The sequence below is a fragment of the Parasteatoda tepidariorum genome, chromosome 3 (genome assembly GCF_982258835.1).
Source record: "Parasteatoda tepidariorum strain Cologne lab strain chromosome 3, Ptep-v5.0, whole genome shotgun sequence".
In the NCBI taxonomy this organism is placed as follows: domain Eukaryota; kingdom Metazoa; phylum Arthropoda; class Arachnida; order Araneae; family Theridiidae; genus Parasteatoda; species Parasteatoda tepidariorum.
The window spans coordinates 13,891,602-13,907,269 of NC_141757.1; the positions used below are offsets into that span (position 1 = coordinate 13,891,602).

General features: G+C 30.4%; 1 protein-coding gene across 1 annotated transcript in view; it reads left to right on the forward strand.

The window, feature by feature from the left end:
* Positions 1-15,668, forward strand: part of LOC107444320 (cell adhesion molecule Dscam1-like) — a 230,960-nt gene that overhangs the window by 187,309 nt on the left and 27,983 nt on the right. The window contains exons 18-19 of the mRNA XM_087158837.1: positions 7,488-7,725; positions 14,088-14,186. Of these exons, the coding sequence (XP_087014963.1) occupies positions 7,488-7,725; positions 14,088-14,186 (337 nt within the window). The remainder of the gene's footprint in view (positions 1-7,487; positions 7,726-14,087; positions 14,187-15,668) is intronic.

A 15,668-nucleotide genomic window follows, 5' to 3' on the forward strand; every position in this document is an offset into this window, starting at 1 on the left:
ATAGCTCGAATCATACCCCCAGACCACCGAGCCACACAAAGCTGATAATTTTAAATGCATTACGTTTTCACGAAAATTTCATTTACTTTTTTTCTGTTCTGTTTTTCATATAAATCTGCGATAAATGTTGTCAAAATATGTATCAAATTCGTTGGGTATAAAAACGTGCCCGGCCGGGATTTTAACCCGGGATCTCTCGCACCCAAAGCGAGAATCATACCCCTAGACCACCGAGCCACAGAAAGCTGATACTTCTATATGCATTACGTTTTCGCGGAAACTTCATTTACTTTTTTTATGTTCAGTTTTTTATAGTAATCTGTGATAAAAGTTAACAAAATATGTATCAAATGCGTTTGGTATAAAAACGGGCACAGCCGGGATTGTAACCCGGGACCTCTCGCACCCATAGCGAGAATCATACCCCTAGACCATCGAGCCTCACAAAGCTGAAAATTTTAAATTCATTACGTTTTCACTTAAACTTCCTTTACTTTTTTTCTGTTCTGTTTTTATAGTAATCTGTGATAGAAGTTAAAAAAATATGTATCAAATGCGTTGGGTATAAAGACGGGCCCGGACGGGATTTGAAACCGGAACCTCTCGCCCCCAAAGCGAGAATCATACCCCTAGACCACCGAGCCACACAAAGCTGATACTTATATATGCATTACGTTTTCACGAAAGCTTCATTTACTTTTTTTCTGTTCTGTTTCTTATAGTAATCTGTGATAAAAGTTAACAAAATATGTATCAAATGTGTTGGGTATAAAAACGGGCGCGGCCGTGATTTATACCCTGGACCTCTCGCTCCCAAAGCGAGAATCATACCCCTAGACCTAAGAGCTACACAAAGCTGATACTTTTTAATGCATTACGTTTTCGCAAAAACTTCATTTACTATTTTTCTGTTCTGTTTTTTATAGTAATCAGTGATAAAAGTTAACAAAATATGTATCAAATGTGTTGGGTATAAAAAAGGGTCCATTCGGGATTTGAACCCGGGACCTCTAGCACCCAAATCGAGAATCATACCCCTATACCACCGAGCCACACAAAGCTGATAATTTTAAATGCATTACGTTTTCACTTAAACTTCATTTACTTTTTTTCAGTTCTGTTTTTATAGTAATCTGTGATAGAAGTTAAAAAAATATGTATCAAATGCGTTGGGTATAAAAAAGGGCCCTGCCGGGATTTAAACCCTGGACCTCTCGCTCCCAAAGCGAGAATCAAACCCCTAGACCCTAGAGCCACACAAAGCTGATACTTTTAAATGCATTACATTTTCACGAAAACTTCATTTATTTTTTTCTTGTCTGTTTTTTATAGTAATCTTGGATAAAAGTTAACAAAATATGTATCAAATGCGTTGGGTATAAAAACGGGTAGGGCCGGATATTAACCCGGGACCTCTCGCACCCAAAGCGAGAATCATTCCCCCAGACCAAAGTGCCACACAAAGCTGATAATTTTAAACGCATTACGTTTTCACGAAAACTTCATTTACTTTTTTTCTGTTCTGATTTTTATAGTAATATGTGATGAAATTTAGCAAAATATGTATCAAATCGTTGGGTACAAAAACGGGATCGGCCGGGATTTGAACACGGGACCTCTCGCACCCAAAGCGAAAATCATACCCTTAGACCACCGAGCCACACAAAGCTGATAATTTTAAATGCATTACGTTTTCACTTAAACTTCATTTACTTTTTTTCTGTTCTGTTTTTATAGTAATCTGTGATAGAAGTTAAAAAAATATGTATCAAATGCGTTGGGTAAATAAACGGACCCGGCCGGGATTTTAAACCGGGACCTCTCGCACCCAATGCGAGAATCATACCCCTAGTCCACCGAGCCACACAAAGCTGATACTTTTAAATGCATTGCATTTTCACGAAAACTTCATTTACTTTATTTCTGTTCTGTTTTTTATAGTAATCTGTGATAAAGTTAACAAAATATGTATCAAATGCGTTGGGTATAAAAATGGGCCCGGCCGGGATTTGAACCCGGGACCTCTCGCACCCAAAGCGAGAATCCACCACCGAGCCACACAAAGCTGATACTTTTATATGCATTATGTTTTCACGAAAACTTCATTTACTTTATTTCTGTTCTGTTTCTTATAGTAATCTTTTATAAAAGTTAACAAAATTTGCATCAAATGCGTTGGGTATAGAAACGGGCCCGGTCGGGATTTGAACCCGGGAACTCTCGCACCCAAAGCGAGAATCATACCCCTAGAACCCCGAGCCACGTAAATCATAGAATTTACTTAAAAATATTGACTCTAAAAGCACCTGTAGTCGTTATATAGGTCACCTCTCTTGAAATGTCAAACCAGTTCTCTTCATTTTAAGTGCATTACGTTTTAACGAAAACTTTTTTTCTGTTATTTCATATCATCAAATCAGACAGATTGATTATCGATTTATTTTATAATTCTCAGAATAAGATTGCTAAGTTGAGTCGTATTAACAGATTATTTAGTATTTTTTTATTTTTATCAAGAACTCTATCATTACAGGAAATAGAACTTTTCACCCAGTTATATAAATTTTTATAAGTACTGCGAATTTGTTTCAGTAATTCATTAATGTTAGGTTTATCTTTCTATATCTTCTACGCTTATTATGAAACTAGATTAACATGAAAAATTTAAAAGCCACAATTTGGGGAAAATTCAAAGCCTTTCAGATTCAGTTTTTAAACATTCAAAAATTTTCTCCTTATGGAATTTCTGAAATTTACATCTTTGGATTTCGAAAATTGGATTTCGGGTAGGTCCGCTCTCATGAATGTTGGGTATCACCGCCCAATTTTATTTTGTCGATAAATGCATGGTTGCAAAGATTATTATTTTATTGCTTCACATTTGAATGTTATATGCATTTTTAACCACAAATTTTGTTGACATTAAATGATTGTTATTAAATGATAGAATTATCTAAAAGTATATAAATATGTAATAAATAAAAAATTTTGTGATAAAAATGATAAATGAGGTATATCTATTGTCAATTCATTGGTCACTTTCATTTACACCTGAAAAAACAGTCGAAAAACATAATTTTTGTAACTGGGCGGGGCTACCCAATACTTTTTGAAAAGAACTGAAAAGCTTGTTTTTTTAAATTTCTATTTTTTTAAGTAAAACTATCCTTTTTTGGTTTATTCTTTTTACATTATTTAATTAGATGGTAAAACAAAAGAAAGATACAAAAATATTGATTATTACTCAATATTATTCAGAAATATAAGCAATACTCCTCATGTGGGCGGGGCTACCCGACTCTCCCCTACTTTAAGCTAGTTCATCAAAAATGATTTCTAAAAATAATCTTAGTATCTTGACTAATTATTTTCGAGAATTACAATTAATTATCCAAATTGAAATTAAGAAAAATCTAAACTACATTAAAAATCCATTATTTATTAACAATTAAAATTACATTAAAAATCTAAAAATGAAGGAAAGATACTTTATTCGTCTATGAAAATCACAAAAATGACCATATTGTTATTGACACCAATAATGCTTAAATTTGGTTAAAGGTTTAAATTGATATAATAAAATAAATTTGTATTAAAAATTATCTGAAATAATGAAATTATCTCAATTAATTGGGGAAAAAAGTGTTTATTCCTCTTGGAGAAGCATTAAAATGGACAAATTATTACTGACGCCAATGATACCTAATTACTACTGATATTATAAAAATTCTATATATAGTTTTTAATCGGTTATAAGGATACTAACATTGATAACAAGACATCTAGTATAGGTACTGTGGGAATAGGTTTTGTACGACCCACTGTAAGGCCACCGAGAAAAGGTGATTAAGATAAGTTTTGACTGTCAGGATATGACCCTTTGCCAAATAATACTGAATATAGCAAATTTTTATTTTGATGAGATGAATTTCTCAGAAAACTGTACTAATAACGTGAAAATAAGTCAGGAAGAGAAAAAAATTTGCAATACATTTAAAAAAAATAATTTTTTTTTAGCTTAATTGTGTCGAAATAAGTCTTTAAGTTTTGTGCATAATTTGTCCTGTAGATCAACGTTAACTACTTTTTTATTGTCACCCCGTTCGAGGAACGGGTATTCCGCTTGTCAAGAATAAAATATCATTTTATAGTAAGAGATAAAATTTTTAAATTTTTACCTCATACTTTAGAGCATGGTATGAAAACCATTTATTGGGTAAATTTACTTCTAAGTTTTGTAATTTTTACAAAATGTGTGGTAATTAACTATGATTGTGAAAAACAGAGTTTCCGGTAATCTGTCACCATATTAACAGAAAAATTACCAAACTAATTGTTTAAGTTTAGTTTGGTTTTACCAACCGAAATTAAGTTTTTTTTAACCAGATTTATTTTTTGCGTAGATTTATTACATTCACAAAATTTTAGCATTTAACTTAAACATTCTTTTGAAAATTTTCCCTTAAATGCATATATTGTGTCATACGCTGGCAAAATATAAACCTTTAATCTTTTTTTTTTACATTTTTCTACAAGTATGAAAGTATTATATATTACAAAGCTATTTTTGTCACTGCTTAAGAAAATTATACTAACGCTGAAGCCGAAATCATAGGATTAAGTACGCTTTTATTTATTCTGATATTGATTGAACTTGAGTTTTCAGCTTAAGAACTTAGAACATTTTATAATCTTTCATTATAAGCCTCTTAATATTTTGAAACTTTCCATGAGATCAACAGAAGTCAAAGTACTTTATTTTTAACGCACACATAATGCATTTTTTTCTTTCAGCTACATTGTAAAACTTTCTCAGAAAAAAAAAATACTTCACCTTTATTTAAAATATAAATGATCTAAATTAACACATTCTCTAAGCTGACAAAAGATTAACTATTAAGCGTAAGTTTCATATTATTCTTATCTTTTTGTCCACTTCAAAACATTACTTTCAATTCTTTTAGAGAATTTTTTTTTTGAACTTGTAGATTAGCGTCAATGCCATTAAAAATACATGCATTACATTATATTAATACTAATTTTAATAACTAGAGTTAAACCGAATAAAGTTTGTAGGACAAAAAAAACTATTTTTTTTAAATATTTTGTCTAATATCTAGGAATAGTATGATTTATTGTGTTTGACTTAGTGTGCGTAATGCGTAGCTAATTTTTGACTATATAATATATATATATATATATATATATAGTTATATATATATATATATAGTTATATATATATATATATATATATATATATATATATATATATATATATATATATATATATATATATATATATATATATATATATATATATATATATATATATATAGTTATATATATATATATATATATATATATATATATATATATATATATATATATATATATATATATGCACCTAAATATTAATATACTTAATAAAAAGAACTGACAGCCATTACAAAAATTTAAGGTATTTCTGAGGTCTTATGGTTCTTTTTGAGGTGTACGGATTATTTTTCTACACTTTAAGCAAATACGTATATTTGAGGGGTGAATAATTTCCACCGATCTAAACTACAATTATTTCTGAGTTATATGTAAGGTTGATTTCGAGAGGTGTAAATGATGTCGAAATCGAGGTTTATTTATGAGGTTATTTTTTGTGGAAAACTTAACCTTAGGTGTATTTTTTCTACATCTGTCAACCTCAAAAACAGCTTATTTTTTGATGATTAGGAAGTAAATATTAAGCCAATCAGTACTCAAAAAAGATTTAAATTTTAGTTTAGCTCGTAATTGTGCATAATTTTGGTGATGACTTGTCCGAGGAACCATAATCTTAGACTTTCAAACCAAATTCAAGTGATAAAGTTTGCTATAAATCAGAGTTGAATATATCGTTCGTTATTTCTACATTTAAGTACTTGTTGGTGTACAATCATTTTTATATCACTTATATGTTTTAAAACGCATATTTTATCATGTTAAGGCGATGAATCAGATATTATAAAAATTTATACTTAAAATTAGTAGTATATATAAATTATGGGTACAAATGTTAAAAATAATATATACTTTATAATGATTGGAATTTATTTGCTTACTGAATTTTTTATGATCAGGTTTACTTTCTTTACAGATCAATTAAAATAAGGCCATTAACTTTCTTGATTATAAAGGAACTGGATCAGAAAATAGAGAAAAAAATGTAAATATTTGTCAAAATTATTCTCCCTTTCTTTGTCTTCCATAAATTTTAACGACATGCATACTCGACGTATGTATATCGTTTAAATTTATGGAAGACAAAGAAAGGGAGAATAATTTTGACAAATATTTACATTTTTGACATATTTTTTTTATCGCAAAATATTACTTTTTTCTTGAAATAAAATTGCTATTGAATATACATAACATAAAACTTTTATTTAGACCAAATACTTAACAAGGGGATCCGCTTTTATAACACATTGTTGAAAATGATTATTGAAGTGATACTTCTTATGCGACTTCCAACAAGGTTGCGTTAAACGTTTAACGATACATTTTTATTGGCCGGGAAATCACGTGGTGGGATCCAGTTTTCCCTCATTCATATTTCCATATTGTTTTGGTTCTCTCTAGCAGTCATAAAAGTATTGTTTTTCTATAAATATTTTAGTTTGATTTGATACACATATAATTTAATAGGGCAGTATTTTTTATTTTCAAACTTAGTGGATAACAATTGTAAAAAATGAGTGAAAACAGTCCCACGGACAATGCGACGGATTTAAAGTTATGTCAAGGTACGTCTCTTGTGAATATCAATTGATTGTTATTTTTTCTCTTTTCTAATTGCCATTTATATTTCACCAAATGCAGCCATGAGGGATATTAAATTATTTATTGCAAAATCTTTATTTCCACTATCCACTGCAGGTTCACAAGCTCTGGCAGACGTTACTGGTGAAGAAATTGATTATTGTGTGATCCTTGCAGGAGATTTTAATGTGAATTTCTCATTACCTGAAGCTGAAACATTATTAACCTTCCTTAAAGACAAATTAGGATTAGAAATGATAAACGGTAGGAATGATCCAACAACCAAAGGGGGGAACTACTATTGATGCAGTTTTTGCAAGAAATATTGAAAAAATAGAACTCAAACATTTCGTATCTTACTTTAGTTATCATAATCCCATTGTAAATGTTATAGATTTGGATATTTCTCCACTCGAAAATGATAATTAAAAGATGCGATCAATTGTGAATTGTAAGCATTGTTAATAAAGTTCGTCTGAAGGAAATAATATGATTTCACTAAAAATCAATTTCTACCCCTTCCTATTTTCATTTCCACATTACGAAGTTTCACTTCTTCCTCGCGGAGAGACTCCACGCACTATTTTTTTTAAATCTCATTTGCTTTCTATAAATTTAAAAAAAAACCTATATCAGTAGAAAAGAAAACATATTATTTTATTTTTGGACAAACATTCTCAAATTTTTTTTTTCAGCCACCAGACTTCACCTCTCAGTATGGTCAAGTCAAAGGATATTACGTTGGTTACAAGATTAAAGAATCTAAAGATAAATACGTTTACAAGACCCTAGAGGTCACAGACAATTTTCGAGAGGAAAGAATTCTGAGCAATCTACAGAGAAGCACCAAATATTTGATTCGAATCCAGGCATTTAACAGTAAAGGAGCAGGACCACCATCTGACGATGTAGAAGTTGAAACTTTGAAAGAAGGTAAACATTTTTGTTTTATGCCCTGTAAAAACAATATCTCTCCGAATTTAATGCTTAGCAACCCCAAAAATAATGTGGATTAAGGAACACTTTATTTCAAATCAACACAAAGTCGACGTTCCTAAAATATGTTGTTTAAGCTATAATGGAAAAAGCTTATACCAATCTCAAATGCCTTTTTCATGATATAAGAGTTATAATCGTAAAAAGCGTGGTCTGAATATCGTAATTGGGTACTTGGGCTTCAATAAAAAGAAGATCACGAATACCCACGCATGTGATCTATGACGTCAGCTAATCGCTTATAAACAAAATGGCTATAGTTAAAGTTGAATTAAGTTTCCCCACAAAAGTTAGAATGTGCGTTAAGTGAAGTTAATTACATGCAGCACCGTGTCGCACATCAAACCAGTTGAAATATAATTCTTTCTCGTAAATTACTTCTTCTTCTTCTTGGGCACTACAGCCTATGTCGGGCCAAGGCCGCCTCAATAAGTTTTTGCCATCTTGATCTATTCTGTGCCATGGCTTACCAGTTAGCTATTCCTATTATCTTTAGGTCCCTTTCAACTGCGTTTAGCCCCCTACCTAGTTGGTGGACGATCCCTTTTTCTTGTACCTTCTGGTTTAAAATAGGTTACTTTTTTGCGGGGCTTTTATCATCGTATCTATAAAGGTGTCCCAGCCATCGAATGTGATTGGCCTTAATAATATGAACTATGTGTGGTTATTTATACTTTTTATATAACTCATGATTGTAAAGGGTGCGCCATTTGTTATTCTCATTGACTGCTACAAATTACTTAGTTTAGATTTATTATTTGTTTATGTATTTTGTATGATAGGATATTTTGGGTACCTGGTAGCTTCGATACATAATTAGTTTGTTTATGTTCTTCATGGCTTCGAGCCTTAGCAAGAAATATATAGTGAAAGAATTGAAGTATTTGTGAATGAATATAGAATGTGTCACTTAAGAAAATTGATACTTGACAGGTTTAGCTTTCTTAAGATAGAATGAAACGAACAACTAATAAAAACATAATATCAAAAAATGGCTAGTTAAAGTTGGATTAAGTTTCTCCATGAAAGTTAGAATGTTAATTAACGTGAAGTTAATTAAAGAGACCACAGTATCGCACATCAAAACCAGTTGAAATATAATTCTTTCTCGTTTTTTACTTAATTTAGATTTATAATTTGTTTGTGTATTTTATTGTAAACGTGGTATTTTGGGTACATGGTAGCATTGATACATAATTAAATTGTTATGTTCTTCATGTCTTCGTGATTGAAATATATAGTGAAAGAATTGAAATCTTTGTGGATGAATATAGAAAGTGTCACTTAAGAAAATCGATACTTGATGGATTTGGCGTACTCGAAATAGACTGAAAAGAAGAATTTATAACGCAAATAAATATCACGTTTCAATAATCAATCACGATGATACCCGCATTACGTCACTTGCAGCCAGCCCATTATGTTGTTTACATTTGAGAACGAGTTACTTTCAAGTGTTTACTTCACATTCACGCTGTTATGCATCTATTGAATCAAAAGTTAATCTTTACGAAATGCATGCATGTTCTCAGTTGTGCAATTTGAATAACTGTTTCTTGGAGGTTTTGAAATCTATGAACTGTGAATAGTTTTATAATATATAATTTCGATTCGTTTATGTTCTGTTAAGCCTAATTCCAATTCATTTTCCTATTATCTCTATGTCATTCACGTGTTGGTTTGGTTTACAAGATAATGTCTGTATAAAAATCGGTGTGGTGTATCATGAATCATAACGTGAAAACAACTTTACTGTATGGTATCTCATTTTTAGTGTAAATTTTAGTACTCAAAACCGAAAATAATGGCAGCTTCTTTACTTCAAAAATAGTGTAAAAGAACATTCCTGGAGTTTCACTACAGCATTAGTAGTTAGTGTCGTACTAGTTATTTAATGTTGCCCCCATTATTAGTGTAAAGATGCACTAGAATATTTTACAGTGTGTTATATGATTACTAAAACATTATTTTGGAACAGAACATCTTAAATGTTCACTACGAACAAATCATACCTTTGGGAGTACTTATCCAGTAGTTTCCTTGTCTTCAGGATTGGTTCAAAATTACAAGGATACGGAGTCATCAACTGTTTACGCAATTTTTAACTAAACACTGTACTATTTTTTAACTAACGAAACACTGACACACTTTTAAATTGACTGACAATTTAACTGACACACTGGCAATTTTTAACTTAACACTGACACACTTTTGAAATTCCCTCAAAAAGCAAGGAATTTACTGGTGGCAAAGTTAGCCGAAATTTTTCCGTTATCTCAAGAAAGTAATCTTTTCCCTTTTTAATGCGGATATTTTCCGTTTTACGAACTAATGTATCCAATTTTCATTACGGGTATTTTTCATTTTACATATTTTGATATTTCCTGTTTTTATTACAGATATTTTTCGTTTTAGATATTTTGATATTTTCTGTTTTTATTACGGATATTTAAAACACAATTGGTAATTTATAAATAAATAATCAATGTATGAGGGATGGTTTAAAAGAAATAGTCTTCTTATTGTCATGTCCTATATATGATTGACTTAGGACAAGTACTCTGCTTGCGAGTGCGAACTAATTCTGAAAACAGGACGTTAATCTGTCTGTACTATCTTTCGAGTTCGTAACTTTTTGCTTAACGTATTTAGAAATCTATGCTTAGTAAATTCAATTTTCATAATCAATTATATATTTTCAATTTTTAGTAAATACCATTCAAGTTATTTATTTAAACTTAAAAACATTTTTAAAAATAACCTTCTTCTTCGAATATTTATTTATTAATGACGAAAAATATTTTAAAATTTAATGTGGAGAGTTTCTTAGTGATGCATGATTTTCGACTCATTATATCTTTATGCAGACTTTATTTACTCAATTAAATAACTGCGGGATTTATAAAATGTTTACATTTTAGCGTTGATTTAAGCTCATTTGGAAGGAAGTAAAACCCGTCTTATCATGATAGAGTTAGATTTATAACATTTACTCTTCCGCAGTATGATAGATAAATATTTTATCATTTTCTGATACAAGAGACAAAATTTCGTACAAACTGAATATTTTAAGCGAAAACTAACAAACGCGAAACTCAATATTGACGGAAATTAGCAAAGCCAAATAAAAAAGTAATATGAATATGTAAAAAAAGGTAGCATTAAAATACATTTAAAAATTATGAACCTTTCCCCAAATTATCAGTCTTTCTATGCCGTGTCATATTTAGCAGCTTTGGGAACATTCATGCTCGATTTCTGTAGCTTCCGATAAAGAATTGATATGTAAAGCTTACGTGGTACTTCATTGAAGAAATATTTGGATTTGAAATCACGAAGAAAACTCTTTCAACTTCTTTTTACTTATTTTAATTTTCAACAAATATTTAGCTTTTTATTTATTTTATTTATACATTATGGAGACAGTAATTATCGACAATGTCGACCTTCGTCTATGAAAAGGTACCACCACATAGAATCGAGTTAACATGTTTTATATACTAGTGAATTGGAATTATATTTCTGCAGTGGTAGTTGCACTACAGTACTCCCCCACCAAAATTATATCTGTGATAGAATTCAATGAACGGATGCAACTAGTTGATTCATTGCTGCTTTGTGAGAAGCCGGGAGAGCTGTATTAAGATCACCGTACTTTTTGAGCGCTGATCGTGAGAGTTGTATTAAGTTCACGGTTGTGGTCGCTCCTGTGTTGCCATTAGCAGTTGAATAAATACGTTCTACGCTATGTGTGATCGAAACTGAGTGGCAACAGCACGTGGAGGTGGATAACGTCGCTTTCACAAGTAGCAAGTGAACTGTTCAATGAAGATAAGCCATGGAAGTAGACGTGTTCAAATCGTAGTGAGCGTTTCTGCCAAGGTAAACGTGTTCACATCACGTCCGGGCCACCAATGTAGGGAGAGTAGCTATCGATCTATGAAAAGATTCCCCTTCATAGAATTGAATTAACATGTCTTATATACTAGTGAATTGAAATTATATTTTTGTAGTGGTAGGTACACTACATGCATGACTTTTTCTAGAATGAATCGTCTATGAAATCGTTAATGAAGGTTCGAAAATTCAAGTTATAGTTTTCCTTTAAAATATTCTATGCTACCATCTACCATTCTTTTAAAATTCAAACGATTGTTATTGCAATTCAAGCTCTTATTTAAAAATAAGTAAAATTCCTATATTTTATGATTAACGCTTGTAGCAATCAAACATATTTATTCACTTATTTGGTAATTATTCAGATTCGGTTGTTTGATTCCCCCCCCCCTTCCTGAAATTTCTCCTAATTTTGCCTTTTATCTCTAGAATTTTTAAAAATTATCTGCATTTCAAATTAACATTCATAAATAGTTTTTCTTATGTCTAAATCTGCCGGAATCATCCAATTTAGAAATGTTTAGGGGAGACTTGTTTAATTTTCATTTGATCAAAAACCCGTTTTTGTCACATTAAATTAATGGAATAGTTTATTTTAGATTTACATAATATAATATTTCTAATATAATATGATAATTTCTAATGTATATTTCTATTTATATATAATATATTTCTAATATAATAAAGGAATCAATTTGATACCGGCTTAAGAAACACCGGTTCTGATATAATACCGGAATCATACCGGCTTATGAAACACCAGTTCCGGTATGATACTGTGTCCGGTATAATGCCGGTTCTAGTATCACACCGGAACCGGAGTTTCATAAGCCGGTATAATTTTTTTATACCGGGATTTTTTTCCAATTAGGAACTAGATCATTATTCTTCTTCTTCTTCTTCTTCATAAGCTCAACAGCCTTTCACAGGCCAAGGCTGACTCGCAGATTTTCCTCCATCTGGCCCTGTCCGGTGCGACGGCCCGCCATCGGTTGACTCCCAATAGCTTGAGGTCCTTTTCAACGTCATTATTATTATTATTTTTTTTTTTTGCCTTTTCAACTGAGTCGTTTTCTTCTTAATTATTTTAACAAAAATTAATATGAGTTTATTGTTTTTGAAAATCGAAATGCAAATACCCAAAATAGTTTTAAAAAACCTCTTAAAAATTTTACGTTTTCTTTACATAATGTGGAAGATATTTTCTTATAGTGATTCAGCATATCCTTTAATTATTTTATAAACATGTATTTCATAGTTATAATGCTAAGATTTTTTGTGCTTTTTTTAATTATTTCCATTCTTTTATCGTCTATAAACTCAATTCTGGAGTCACTAACATAGACCTATAATGCGACTTTCAGGAGAACTCCTCCAGACACTCGTCTCGCGCTGTGGTGGGTACTATAGTTACGAGGAAAGGTCACTGCGAATAGGGGTGTGAGGTGAATAGTTTTGTCTTAATGTCGTCGCGAGTAAACCAATCGAAACCTTCTTTCCTCCATGTCACCCCCATTAGGAATATGCTCTCACTTGTTACCATAGCAGCAGACAGACCCAGTCTTTAAGTCTGGAGGAGTTCTCCTCAAAGCCGAACTAAAGATTTCTAATTTAATTGTTTCCCTTGAGTTTGTTTATTGTCTTTATTATATCCCAGTTAAAAATAAATTCAGGAAATCTACAAAAAAAAAAATGCAGTTTGAAGACTGTTGTGATTTCACCAACTCCGCTACAGAATTTTTGAAGTGGTAACATTGCAAAATTACTGCAGTTTGTTAACTGTAGTAGTTTTGTAGTAGTACCAACCTCAAAATTTCTACAGTAAATATGAAGAAATATTAGTATTTAGTGGTGCCATCTATCGAGAGCGATAGGAAATACTATACTTTTTGTTTTGAAAAAAAAAAGCAAGATTGAAGACATCAAAGACTTTCAATTTCACAACAATACAAAGTAACTGTAGTTTTTCTGCAGATTCATCAGAAAAATACTTCTGAAAAAATGACTGCATAATTACTTCAAATTTACTGCAGCTTAACCATGGATTTAAAGTTTCAGTTTTTTTTAAAATTTATGATTTTAAAGTGACCTTACTTAAAACTACAGTAATTTTGTACATAACAGCTAAAAGTTCTTTTTTTAAAAAATGAATTACTGATAAATCGCTTCACATTAGCTGCAAAATAACTGCAGTGTTTTTACAGTTAAGATTGCACTACAGAAAAATCTGCACCTAGCTCTAGAAAAACTACAAAACTACTTATTTTCTGTAGAAAAACTGAGGTGCAATTTTTAGCTGGGATTGTATTATATTATATTGAATATTTTTAAAAGTAAAAAAAAAAAAAATAGCCGGAATTTAAAAAGAAATATATTTATATTTGTTTTCTTCTTATTCCCAGATCCTCCCAAACCACCAAGTTTAGAAATCTTAGGAGTGACGTCATCCTCTGTGACTTTGAAATGGAAAAGGGACGAAGCAAATGCCATCCCAACCACAGGTATAAAGCCTCAGCAGAGGCAGAAGATCGAGAAAATAAATGTGTATCATATTTCTTCATTTTCACACTTCAAAGAATTCTCCAGAAAAAAAAAATAAACCCCATTGGCTGCCGAAATATATAGGCGTTCTAAAACCCAGATCCAAATAGTCACATTCATTTATTTGGGACATATTTTAGATGACTCCTTTGAGACTAATGTACTCTTTGCTCTGTGACTTTCACACAAATTTTTATGAAAATTCTAGTTTTATCGAAAAAAAAGAACGATTTATATTCGCTTTAAAAGGTCTAGCGAATTATTTTCGAAAATTCATATATTGTTGTGTTAAGAGTATAAATGTTTTTTTGCATCCTGAAATTAATTGTGATTTTAAGGTGGCTTCATTAAATTACTCATACATCGGGCAAAAAAATATTATGAAATATTTATAAAAAAAAGTTGAGAAGAATTAAAAATAGGTTTAAAGGATATAATGCAGCATAATTATTGTGTGCATGTTACACTTAAATAAAATATGTTTTGCATTTACTCAAAATAAAAATATTACAGAATCTACAAAAAAGCATTACAAATCTAATATTTTTTAAAATTTATTTTCAAATTCGTAGTAATTACGTTTCAGAGAGTCTATGAATTTAAAGCTTATTTTGTGTTCAGTTGCTAATTTTCCGATATTTGAACGCTGTTTGAAGTGTTTATGACATATGATTCTCTTATTGCCAATGAGACGAAACCTGCAGAAAATAAGAGAGACAAAGCTTTTTCTGAAAAATTAAAATTGGTTGATGATGTAGGAGACGAAATATCTTTGCAAGTATCTTTGAGTTACAGATATGTATCATTTTCTTGCCTTTAAAATAACTTTAAAACAGTCGAAGTATCCATTGCATGCATCATTGCATTGCATTAAATAACCAAATATTTATAAAATAAATAGTTTTTAAGACTACGATGAACTTTACTTGACAATTACATCAAGTTTTTATTTATTTTTTATTCTATGCCAACAAAATTAATTTAACACTTAATTAATTTTCTCTTTTGAATTTCACCCAGTTTTTTTAATGTTAAATTAACAAATATACAATATCTCTAAGAAAATTTGCATAATTTGATATTTACTTTTACATTTGAGAGAATTTGAGAAAATTTTCGCTAATTATAAGAACTGATTATAAGAATGATTATAAGAACATTCATTTTCGTAACCTTAATATAGGTAATTATGAGCTGGTTGTCTCGATTCTCTTTCAAGTATTTCTTTAAGTCTAACTGTGTTCTAATCTAATTTAGTTATATAGAAATTTCAATTCATAGTTTAATGCAATAAATAGATATCACGTTAAATTGATTTATGCCTATGGACAAAAAGACAGTAGAATAACTCATAAAAATTCAAAATTATATTCATCAAACGCAACCCTTATCATAAAAACGAGACGATGATGATGATGTATAATTTCTGATGATTTATGATC